General features: G+C 44.7%; 1 protein-coding gene across 1 annotated transcript in view; it reads right to left on the reverse strand.

The window, feature by feature from the left end:
• ATP8B3 (ATPase phospholipid transporting 8B3) overlaps window positions 1-12051 on the reverse strand; it is a 55913-nt gene that overhangs the window by 26145 nt on the left and 17717 nt on the right. The window contains exons 10-16 of the mRNA XM_063147325.1: window positions 10885-10973; window positions 9493-9686; window positions 6899-7112; window positions 6365-6370; window positions 5331-5351; window positions 2026-2182; window positions 1451-1462 (exon numbers count right to left, since the gene is read on the reverse strand). Of these exons, the coding sequence (XP_063003395.1) occupies window positions 1451-1462; window positions 2026-2182; window positions 5331-5351; window positions 6365-6370; window positions 6899-7112; window positions 9493-9686; window positions 10885-10973 (693 nt within the window). The remainder of the gene's footprint in view (window positions 1-1450; window positions 1463-2025; window positions 2183-5330; window positions 5352-6364; window positions 6371-6898; window positions 7113-9492; window positions 9687-10884; window positions 10974-12051) is intronic.

The following is a 12051-nucleotide window of genomic DNA, read 5'->3' on the forward strand; positions in this document are numbered from 1 at the left end:
GAGAACCTGGTGAAATTTCCTCTTCATCACAACCGTTAAAGCTGCCCTCTTTTAAATCTGGTCACTCTAGTATAGCTCCTGCACCTTTAACTGTTGTGATGAAGAAGGAATTTATTTATTTATTTATTTATTTATTTATTACATTTCTATACCGCCCAATAGTCAGAGCTCATTTGTATATATGGAGAATTTCACCAGGTTCTCCATATATACAAATGACACCTGCTGAAATCCCCTTTTCTATGCAACTGTTAAAGATCCAGGAGCCCTGTCCTCTTTTTCATAGGGTCATCCTACAATTAAAGATACAGGAGCCCTGTCCTCCTTTTCGTAGGGTCATCCTACAATTAAAGATACAGGAGCCCTGTCCTCCTTTTCATAGGGTCATCCTACAATTAAAGATACAGGAGCCCTGTCCTCCTTTTCGTAGGGTCATCCTACAATTAAAGATACAGGAGCCCTGTCCTCCTTTTCATAGGGTCATCCTACAGTTAAAGATCCAGGAGCCCTGTCCTCTTTTTCATAGGGTCATCCTACAATTAAAGATACAGGAACCCTGTCCTCCTTTTCGTAGGGTCATCCTACAATTAAAGATACAGGAGCCCTGTCCTCCTTTTCGTAGGGTCATCCTACAATTAAAGATACAGGAGCCCTGTCCTCCTTTTCATAGGGTCATCCTACAGTTAAAGATACAGGAGCCCTGTCCTCCTTTTCATAGGGTCACCCTACTCCAGGAGGACCATCCCTGGCTGCCAGGCCTGAGGCTCTCCACCCCGACAGAATAGCATCCAGTTGCTTCTCTGCAAAACATGGCCCTAGGGTGGTTCTTGGCCTAATACACACTCTCTGAACGCAATATAACCAGTGGAATTTTAGGATGCTTTTAAGATTTTTTACGATGTTTTTAACAGTGTATACTATCGGCTCATCTACACCAAGCCGGATATTCCACTATGAAAGCAGTATATAAAAGGCTGGAACCACACCAAGCAGGATATAGCAGAATGAAAGCGGTATATGGTCTGTGTCCATGGGCGCCTAGAGTTGACAGAGCACTTCAATGCTGCTATAAAGCAGTCATGTGGCTCCTGCCTCTTATATACCGCTCTCAATAGTGGAATATCCGGCTTGGTGTAAAGCCCTATGTTTTAAATCAGTATTTTATGTATTTAATGGTTCCTGTTGTTCCCCGCCACGGCAGTGGTGCAAGGCAGATTAGTAGGAATTCCTCCTCATAGCACACGATTCGCGACGGCTGAATAAACCTGAAAAACTTGGTACGTGTATAATCCTGTTTCACAATAACTGCTGCTTCGGAAATTAAACGAAAAAACGCCTCAAAGACAAGCCACGCCGTGGGAAGAAGAGCAAGATGGGAGACTCTTCTTTGATTATGCGGTGTTGCTTCTCACCACAAAAGCTAATAAGGCTCACCCCACAGGCAGCTGACTCACTCGCTGTCCTGGAGGTGAGTATAGAATAATAGAATCATAGAATGGTAGAGTTGGAAGGGGCCTCTAAGGCCATCAAGCCCAACCCCCTGCTCAATGCAGGAATCCACCCTAAAGCATCCTTGACAGATGGTGGTCCAGCTGCCTCTTGAAGGCCTCAAGTGTGGGCTCTCCCACACCCTCCCTAGGTCACTGGTTCCATTGTCGTACTGCTCTAACAGTCAGGACATTTTTCCTGATGTCCAGCTGGAATCTGGCTTCCTGTCACCTGAGCCCATGATCCCGTGTCCTGCACTCTGGGAGGATCGAGAAGAGATCCTGGCCCTCCTCTGTGTGACAACCTTTTAAGTATTTGAAGAGTGCTAACAAGATTTTGTTTTGGCAGGGGTAAGGCGGTGGAGGCAGGGCAGGGAATTCTCTGAACTCAAATATGCTTGCAAAAATATAGCATCTATTCTCTGGGTCTTATCCGCCCCGCCCCGCTCTCCACCCGCCCTGGCCCTACAAACATTCTAGCTTCATTCACAGCCAGCTCCTGAGAAGTTGTGGTGACATAAGTTAGAGACAAACTTACTCTCTTTCTCCTCCACCATAACTGTGTGGCAGAGGGCCAGCAGGCGCAGGAACTCCCGCACCACAGGGTCGTCGTTTTTTTGGATGGTATCCAGGAGCAATGGATCGTAAAACTCTAGTTTCCTGTCGAGGTATTTGTTCCATTCCCAAAAAGCATCCTGGTAGAAAATGCAAGCACGGGAGATGGAACTGTCCAATATTTCACCCATCCATTTCTCAGAAGTTGTATATTTTGAACTCTCTCTCTCTCTCTCTCTCTCTCTCTCTCTCTCTCTCTGTGTGTGTGTGTGTGTTTGTATAGTTGGGGCAATTTATTCTCTATTCCTACATTGATTTCCATCCCCTAAGCTTTCCCCTGAGTTAGCAGGGAAGCTCAGAGAATGGCAACCAGGGAGAGGGCCTTTTCAGTGGTGGCCCCCCAATTATGGAATGATCTCCCCGATGAGGCCCGCCTGGTGCCAACATGGTTATCTTTTCAGCGCCAGGTCAGGACTTTTCTCTTCTCCCACGCATTTAACAGCATATGCTGAGTTTTTTAACTGACCCCAGAATAGTTGTTTTTACATGGATATTGTCTGTTTTTTGTTTGTTTTTTATGGTTTTAAACTTTGTATATTTCTTTTTAAGGTTCACTGTTGGTGAACCGCCCAGAGAGCTTCGGCTATTGGGCGGTATAAAAATGTAATAAATAAATAAATAAATAACTTCTGTAAACTGCCCAGAGAGCTTCGGCTATGGGGCGGTATATAAATGTAAATTATTATTATTATTATTATTATTATTATTATTATTATAATAGCAGCAAACTCCTTTCCTGGGCTACACTCTTTGATCAAATATTTTTGCAACTGTAAATGTGTAACACTTGAAGAGCCACTTTTTCGTGAACTCTGGGAAGTTTACGAAAAACCCCTAAAATATAAGAACATAATAAAATATAACCGAAAAAGAGGGGGGAAAGTAATATTAAAATAGCCACAGAATAAAACCAAAGTAAAGCTAACAGCAGTGCAAAGATCTGAAAAGCATAATAACTTGGGGAAAAAAACACAGGAAAAACTAAAAGGTGTGGGAGAATAAAAAGGTCTTAATCTGGTACAGAAAAGTGTGCAATGTAGGCGCCAGGCAAGCTTCTCTGAGGAGGGAATTTTCAGTGCCACCACTGAAAAGGACCTCTCCTTAGTAAAGTTTATCTAAGATAGGGTGACCCTATGAAAAGGAGGACCGGGCTCCTGTATCTTTAACAGTTGCATAGAAAAGGGAATTTCAGCAGGTGTCATTTGTATGCATGCAGCACCTGGTGAAATCCCCTCTTCATCACAACAGTTAAAGGCACAGGAGCTATACTAGAGTGACCGGATTTAAAAGAGGGCAGGGCTCCTGCAGCTTTCACTGTTGTGATGAAGAGGGAATTTCACCAGGTTCTCCATAGATACAAATGACACCTGCAGAAATTCCCTTTTCTATGCAACTGTGAAAGATACAGGAGCCCTGTCCTCCTTTCCATAGGGCCACCCTATCTAAGACAAGTAAATTGGTTTAAATAGATATTGTTGTTCTTTATGCTTTTGTTGGTATTCAATTTTTGTATATGTGTTTTTAACGCTCACTGTTTTTTAACCTTTGTAAACCGCCCAGAGAGCTTCGGCTATGGGGCGGTATATAAATGTAATAAATAAATAAATAAATAAATAAATAAATATGGAAAGAGGTTATCCTTAGGCTAGCCTGACTCGAAGCCATTTAGGGCTTTAAAGGTTAAAACCAGCATTTTGAATCAGGCCTGGAAATGGATTGTAAACTGTCTCTGATAAATCACACAGTTTTCACCAGAGATCTGCAATGCAGTCCCTGCTATTTAAATCAATGCCTCTGCACCCATAAGTGTAAGCATATAAACCCTTGGTCAAGACCTTACTAGGCAGATCCGTTCCACTGCACAAACACAGTGCAAGAGAGGACCGCCCTGTCGCCTTTATACTGGCCAGGCAGGGTCACCTGGTCTCTCATGCTCCGCCCCCTCTCATCACCACAGTGTCTTAAAGAGCCCATGTAATCTACAGCAGAAATAGGTGACGTACCGTCAAGTTGTCTTTGGTGCTCTTATCTGAACCTGTAAATATTATCAAAGGGGAGAAAACAGTTTTAAGGACAACGTTTTTGGAAGTGAAGCAGACTGAAGTCATATGAAAGCAAAAGAAAACCGACAACATAAATTAAGAACATCAGAAGTGCCCTGATGCTGGATCAGACCAAGGGTCCATCTAGTCCAGCACTCTGTTCACACAGGGGCCAACCAGCCATTGACCAGGGATGAACAAGCAGGACATGGTGCAACACTACCCTCCCGCCCATGTTCCCCAGCAACAGGTGCACACAGGCTTACTGCCTCGAATACTGGAGATAGCACACAACCATCAGGGCTAGTCTTCTCCTCCAGGAATTTATCCAACCCCCTTTTGAAGCCATCCAAATGGGTGGCCATCACGACATCTTGTGGTAGTGAGTTCCATAATTTAACTCTGCGCTGTGTGAAGAAGGACTTCCTTTTCTTTGTCCTGAATCTCCCACCAATCAGCTTCATGGGGTGACCCCTTGGTTCTAGCGTTATGAGAGAAGGAGAAAAATGTCTCTCTGTCCACATTCTCCATTCCATGCATCATTTTGTCCACCTCTATCATGTCTCCCCTCAGCCTCCTCTTCTCCAAGCGAAACAACCCCAGCTGATGTAACTTTCCCTCACAGGAGAGATACTCCAGCCCCTTCATCATTTGAGTTGCCCTTTTGATGTTTCACCCATTGGTTTTCTTCGCTGCGGTACTCTCAGACTATCAAGAAAGCTAACAAGTGATACATACTCAGTCCAAGTCACCCTGATTACTAGGAAAGGCTGGAAATGGCCCAGTTGGGTATCTAACACTCAAAACCTTGAGCATGAGGCTTAACTCCTAATAGTGGGCAGCTGATGTGCAAGCCAGGATGGAGGATGGAGCGTTCTGGATGGCGGATGGAGCACACAGGATGGAGCATTCAGTCGTACGAGTTCCATTGCCACATCAGGACAAATGGACCCTGCCAGAAGCGTAGATTTCTGCAGTGTGGGGCAAGGTTGAAAGCAGCCTACCCAAACCTGGCGTCCGACATGTGCTGGACTACAACTCACAGCACGCTGGGAGTTGTAGTCCAATTCATCTCAAGGGAACTAGGGAGGGAGGGGTTGGTATAGAATCATAAAATAGTAGAGTTGGAAGGAGCCTCTAAGGCCATCGAGTCCAACGCAGGAATCCACCTTAAAGCATCCCTGACAGATGGTTGACCAGCTGCCTCCTGAAGGCCTCTAGTGTGGGAGAGCCCACCGCCTCCCTAGGTCACTGGTTTCATTGCCGTACTTCTCTAACAGTCAGGATGTTTTTCCTGATGTCCAGGAAAAACTTCCTGACTGTTAGAGCAGTGCATTTTCTGAATGTTTAGCTAGGACTGGGGAAGACATTGGCAAAGCAGAGCCAGGGTGCAGAACCTCCAGACGTTGGCCAAATCCTGCTTTCCTGGGGTTCCTCAGTTACACGCCCCTGGCCCCTCCCCCTTTCCTCCAACTGCCAATCATTTGGTGGGTTTTCCCCCATTCTAAAATATTGAAACGCCTCTCTTAAGGCTTAGTTACTAGCAGTAAGAGCGTGAAGATCAAATAGGTTAGTATTTTTGGCCTCGCCCCTTTGCCTCCTGGCCCCGCCCACCACTTGAATGTGACCCCTCCCCTCCCAAGAACTGGTATGCCTGGTGTGGAGAATGTGGAGAGGGATTCCCTAATAATCATTGACTTCCCTAATACCAGGAGAGGATACTCCATAAGGTGGGTGCCACCACAGGGAAGGCCCTGCTGGTAAGGTGATGAAGGGGCTGGAGCATCTCCCCTGTGAGGGAAGGTTGCAACAACTGGGATTGTTTCACTTGGAGTAAAGGAGGCTGAGGGGAGACATGATAGAGGTGTACAAAATTATCCATGGTATGGAGAATGTGGACAGGGAGACATTTTCCTCCCTCTCTCAAAATACTAGAACCCAACGGGGTCATCCCATGAAGCTGATGGGTGGGAGAGCCAGGACAAATAAAAGGAAGGACTTCTTCACACAGCGCAGAGTTAAATGATGGAACTCACTGCCACAAGATGTAGTGATGGCCACCAAACTGGATGGCTTGAAAAGGGGGTTGGATAAATTCCTGGAGGCGAAGGCTGTCCATGGCTACTAGCCCTGATGGTTGTGTGCTATCTCCAGTATTCGAGGCAAGAAGCCTGTGTGCACCGGTTGATGGGGAACATGGGTGGGAGGGTGCTGTTGCACCGTGTCCTGCTTGTTCATCCCTGGCCACTGTGTGAACAGAGTGCTGGACTAGATGGAGCCTTGGTCTGATCCAGCAGGGCACTTACGTTCTCATGTTCTCATTGGGCTGAAAAAGCTTCAAACACCCCTGAACTAGGACGTGTCCAGAGGAGGTTGAGCAAGCGGCTGGACTAGATGACTCTCAAGATCTTGCCAACTCTCAAATGTTATGGTTCTATGAGACCTGGGTTCAATCCCCCATGAGGCTCACTTGGGCAACTAACTCTCTCTCTCTCTCTCCGTGTCAGTCTAATTCACGTCACAGGGTTGTTATAAGGATAAGATGGGGTGAGGAGGTAAACCAAGTGCATTGTTTTCAGGTCCTTAAAGAAAGGGCAGGATATAAATGTAATAGAACAATAAATAAACCGTCACGCTCTTACTAACAAGATTAAAAATGTGGTTAAGAGGGTCTCTGTTGACATTGGAACGCCTTGAAATTCTAAAATTTCCAACTCAGTTGCCAAAACCCCAGCCCAGGTTTGGCAAGCCGACATTACCGTAGATGGTCCCATTGATGCAACACTTCTTGAAGGTCATGATGTTCTGCGTCAAGGTGCCCGTCTTGTCTGAGAAGACGTATTCTATCTGCCCCAACTGGTCATTGAGACTCGTACTCCGGGCTTTGGCTGGAGTGTCTTTCGCTGCGTAATACATTTCCACGTCCCAGTTAATGAAACGGCTGTTGACCAGGTAGATGAACTCCAACCTTGAGGAGGGAAGGCAGCCATGATCACAGAAGCAAAGGTGACTTTAGAAACCCCCTTTGTCCAATTAAACCACTCAGGCTCTGGAAGGGTTCCAGAAGGCCACAAACAACAAAGGCACATGCTTTGGATGCTAGAAGTCCCAGGTCAAGCAAAAAAAGAGTTCGCCAATAACAATAACAGAATCGTAGAATAGTAGAGTTGGAAGGGGCCTACAAGGCCATTGAGTCCAACCCCCTGCTCAATGCAGGAATCCACCTTAAAGCATCCCTGACAGATGGTTGTCCAGCTGCCTCTTGAATAGGGTGACCATATTTTGGAAACCAAAAAGGAGAACAACATGGTCGCCCCCAAGGGGGCGTGTCCAGTACCAACGGGGCGTGCCCACCCGAACATAGCCTTGGTCACATGTCTGATTTTACAGCACGCATTTAAGACAAATCTGTTCTTCATAACATCTTAATGTTAAAATCACTGAAATAAAGAATAAGTGAGAGATTCAATGTTATTTTGATTTGTGGATGCCTAGCCTCTGCTGAGCTCCAGGTACCCGACTGCCCACCAAATCTGCAACAGGAAAGGTGCCTTGCTTGCCCAAGACTTCTTACCTAAAGACTGGAGATCCCCTTAATGCCAAGGGCTGAAACTGCTCAACGTGCAACACCCCAAAGAGGAGGTTTGACAACCTCAGTTTGAAGGATATGGCTCTAGCAGTTTTAAAACACAATAATTTTAAAACTTTGAACTTTTAAAAAAAATCCTAAAAAAAAATGGATGAACAGATCTGATTCAAACTTGGCATGGCTAAATCTCTCCTTAAGAGCTATCATGGTGCCAACTTTCTGCCCTTTATCTTTAAAAATGTCATTTTTAAAAAATAATTTTAAAACCTCAAACTTTTTTTAAAAATCCTAAAACTCAATGGATGGACAGATCTGTTTCAAACTTGGCATAGCTAAAGTCCTTGTTAAGAGCAATCATGGTGCCAAGTTTTATCTCTTTATCTTTAAAAATAACATTTAAAAAAAATCCTCAAATTTTAAAAAATTCCTAAAAATCAATGGATGAACAGATCTGTTTCAAATTTGGTATGGCTAGAGCTCTACCTAAAATCTATCATGGTGCCAACTTTCAGCTCTTTATCTTTAAAAATGACAGTTTAAAAATAATAATTTTAAAACCTCAATTTTTAAAAAATCCCTAAAAAATCAATGGATGAACAGATGTGTTTCAAATTTGGTGTGGCTAAAGCTCTACCTAAATGCTATCATAGTGCGAAGTTTCATCTCTTTATCTTTAAAAATGACGATTTTAAAAATAATAATTTTAAAACCTCAATTTTTAAAAAAATCAATGGATGAACGGATCTGTTTCAAATTTGGTACAACTAAAGCCCTTCCTAAGAGCTACCATCGTGCCAAGTTTCATGTCTTTATCTTAAAAAATGACGGAGTTATAAGCATTTTTGTTGTCCCATTAGAGCTGCTCTTTGGAAAAATCCGGATTTCCCCTCCCCCTCCCGGATTTTTCATCAAAATCCCGGACAAATTCAGAGGCTGAAAGAACTGGGCATGTTTAGCCTGGAGAAGAGAAGATTGTGGGGAGACTTGATAGCACTCTTCAAATACTTAAAAGGTGGTCACACAGAGGAGGGCCAGGATCTCTTCTCGATCCTCCCAGAGTGCAGGATGCGGAAGAATGGACTCAAGTTACAGGAGCCAGATTCCGGCTGGACATCAGGAAAAACTTCCTGAGTGTTAGAGCAGTATGACAATGGAATCAATTGCCTGGGGAGTTTGTCGGCTCTCCTACCCTAGAGGCCTTCAAGAGGCAGCTGGACAACCATCTGTCAGGGATGCTTTAGGGTGGATTCCTGCATTGAGCAGGGGGTTGGACTCGATGGCCTTAGAGGCCCCTTCCAACTCTACTATTCTATGATTCTAAGTTACAGGAAGACGGATTCTGGTTGGACATCGGGAAAAACTTCCTGACTGTTAGAGCAGTATGACAATGGAACCAGTGACCTAGGGAGGCTGTGGGCTCTCCCACCCTAGAGGCCTTCAAGAGGCAGCTGGACAACCATCTGTCAGGGATGCTTTAAGGTGGATTCCTGCATTGAGCAGGGGGTTGGACTCGATGGCCTTGTAGGCCCCTTCCAACTCTGCTATTCTATGATTCTATAAGTGTAATAAATAAATATAAATAAATAAATAAATTGGATAGAATGGACTCATGAACGAATACATGCAAAACTAAGATGGAGGAGCAGAAATTCACAGATTCGCTCATCCATCAATCTGGGGGAGGGACTTCGTTCTGGTGTTCTAGCCAAACCCCACCTCTGATCACATTTCCGTAGGAAAAAAAGAGGTTGAGACGTACGTGATTAGCATGGACATCGGAAGCACGAGGCTGAGGAGGATGAGGAATCCCCAGAACGCCAAGAACGCATGTGTGGCAGCGCTGGAGTGGGTGTAGAAAACGAAGAGGTAGCTGTGGTCCTGGTGAAACGTATCGGCCCAAAGACCACAGCCAACAGCAAGGCCAAAGGAGATCACGAAGAGAGCCGCGGTGATCTACGGAGAGAGAGAGAAACGGAAGGGACTTAATTTGTGGAGTTCAGTTTGGGAAAGGAAGGACCTCTAAGTCCCAAGTTTCATGCCTGCCTCTCCAGGTAGAGGTTGGGAACGACCCCTGCCTAAAAGCCCGGAGATCATCTGTCAGGGGCGTTGCTGATCCCGGACCGATGACGCCCCAGTTCCAAAGCTATTTTCCAGAGCTTTTTTTAATTGAGCATTCCTTCAAAAGTCGTACAGTTTTTGAGTCAATCAGGGTTAAACGTCGCACGTAACCAACGTGAACACTGATTTTACACCCTCAAATGAAATTATCTCCAAAACGAATGGAGTTAACAAAAACGTGTAAGTACAAAAAGTATTTGTCATTAAATTTGAAACATTTCGGGGGGGGGGGGGAATTCATCGCTGTAGCATAAACGGGTGAGAAGTTACGCATGTTTAAATGTGGCAACTACGTAATAGCGTGGCAGCCATGTTGATGATGTCATCACGCAACCCACCACCACGGGAATTTTGTAAGACTCAATTTTCTGAGACACTTATGTCATATACTAAGCTTTTGCACTCTTTGGGTAAATAAATCCTGCTCTGGCTATTGGACTATGTCCATTGTTGCAAATAGGAAAAGTTGCTTTCTACAGTTCATTGTCATGCAAATAATAATAATAATAATAATAATAATAATAATAATAATAATATTAATAATAATTTATTTGTAACCCGCCTCTCCCTCTGGATCGAGGCGGGGTACAACACAAATGCAAACCCCATAAAATACATATAACTAATTCAAACATTTTAAACTAACACATTATTAAAAGCAGCACATTATTAAAAAGGCATCTTAAAATTCGACTGGGTAGGCCTGCCGGAAGAGATCAGTCTTTATGGCTTTCTTAAATTCCGGAAGACTGTTAAGTTGACGAATCTCTCCCGGCCGGTCATTCCATAATCTGGGCGCGGCAGAAGAAAAGGTCCTCTGGGTAATAGTCAACAGCCTAATGTTGGCAGGCTGAAGTAGAGGGCGCTGTCCCATTCAGGGCTATGAGCAGCAAGAGGAGGTTTTCCATTATAGACCACGCGGTCATCCCTCTTTGCCCATGTAATGCAGCCCATTACAACTGTGCAATAGAAGCAGGAAGCAAAGCCCTGGTAAAGCAACACAATTTCCTCTTAATCTAAAGAAGCCCGTTACCAGTAGCACGAGACGGTCCATAAGATTGCTGAGTTTGGTTTTCTTCAGTTTGATCTTCCCACAGTTTTTCATTATTTTGGAATCAAAACCTGCATGAGAGACATTTGAGAAGCCTACGTTCAGAAGAAACAAACTCTCAGCCTTCTCCAATTGGACAGCTGGTAGAGTCACACCCATGGCAAAAACAGATTAAAGCACACGCAAGTGGCACCTGGTAGAGTCACACACTACTGCCAGAAAGGAAAACAAGCATGACGTTCTATTATTATATAGGGACATTACTAGGGTGACCATATGAAAAGGAGGACAGGGCTCCTGCATCTTTAACAGTTGCATAGAAAAGGGAATTTCAGCAGGTGTCATTTGTATATATGGAGAACCTGGTGAAATATCCTCTTCACAACCACAGTTAAAGGTGCAGGAGCTATACTAGAGTGACCAGATTTAAAGGAAGGCAGGGCACCTGCAGCTTTAACTGTTGTAATGAAGAGGAAATTTCACCAGGTGAAAGCAGCCACTGTGTCTACCCCTCTGACAGCCATAGGCATGCCCCTGCCATGGTGTACCCTTCTATTCCCCTGAGGGGACCTGCCAGTCGTGAGGGGGCTTTCTGCTCCTGGACATCCCAATTCCACACACCCCAGCTTCAAATTGTATGGACACCAAAGCAATGTGCTGATTAGGCAGCTGGACAGGAGGCAGCTGGACAACCATCTGTCAGGGATGCTTTAAGGTGGATTCCTGCATTGAGCAGGGGGTTGGACTGGATGGCCTTAGAGGCCCCTTCCAATTCTACTATTCTATGATTCTATGATTCTAGACAGTTAGGAGATCTGAGTTCTAGTCCCCACTCAGCCATGGAAACCCACTGGGTGACTTTGGGCCAGTCACAGACTTTCAGCCCAACCCACCTCACAGGGTTGTTGTAAGGATAAAATGGAGAGGAGGAGGATTATGTATACCGCCTGGGGTTCCTTGGAGGAAAAATGTGGGATATAAATGTAATAAATGAATAAATGAATAAATGAATAAATAAATAAATACAGCTCCCCAAGCAAGTGGAGACATGATAGCACTCTTCAAACACTTAAAAGGTTGTCACACAGAGGAGGGCCGGGATCTCTTCTCGATCCTCCCAGAGTACAGGACACGGAATAACAGGCTCAA

Source organism: Elgaria multicarinata, chromosome 23 (assembly GCF_023053635.1).
Source record: "Elgaria multicarinata webbii isolate HBS135686 ecotype San Diego chromosome 23, rElgMul1.1.pri, whole genome shotgun sequence".
Taxonomy (NCBI): Eukaryota; Metazoa; Chordata; class Lepidosauria; order Squamata; family Anguidae; genus Elgaria; species Elgaria multicarinata.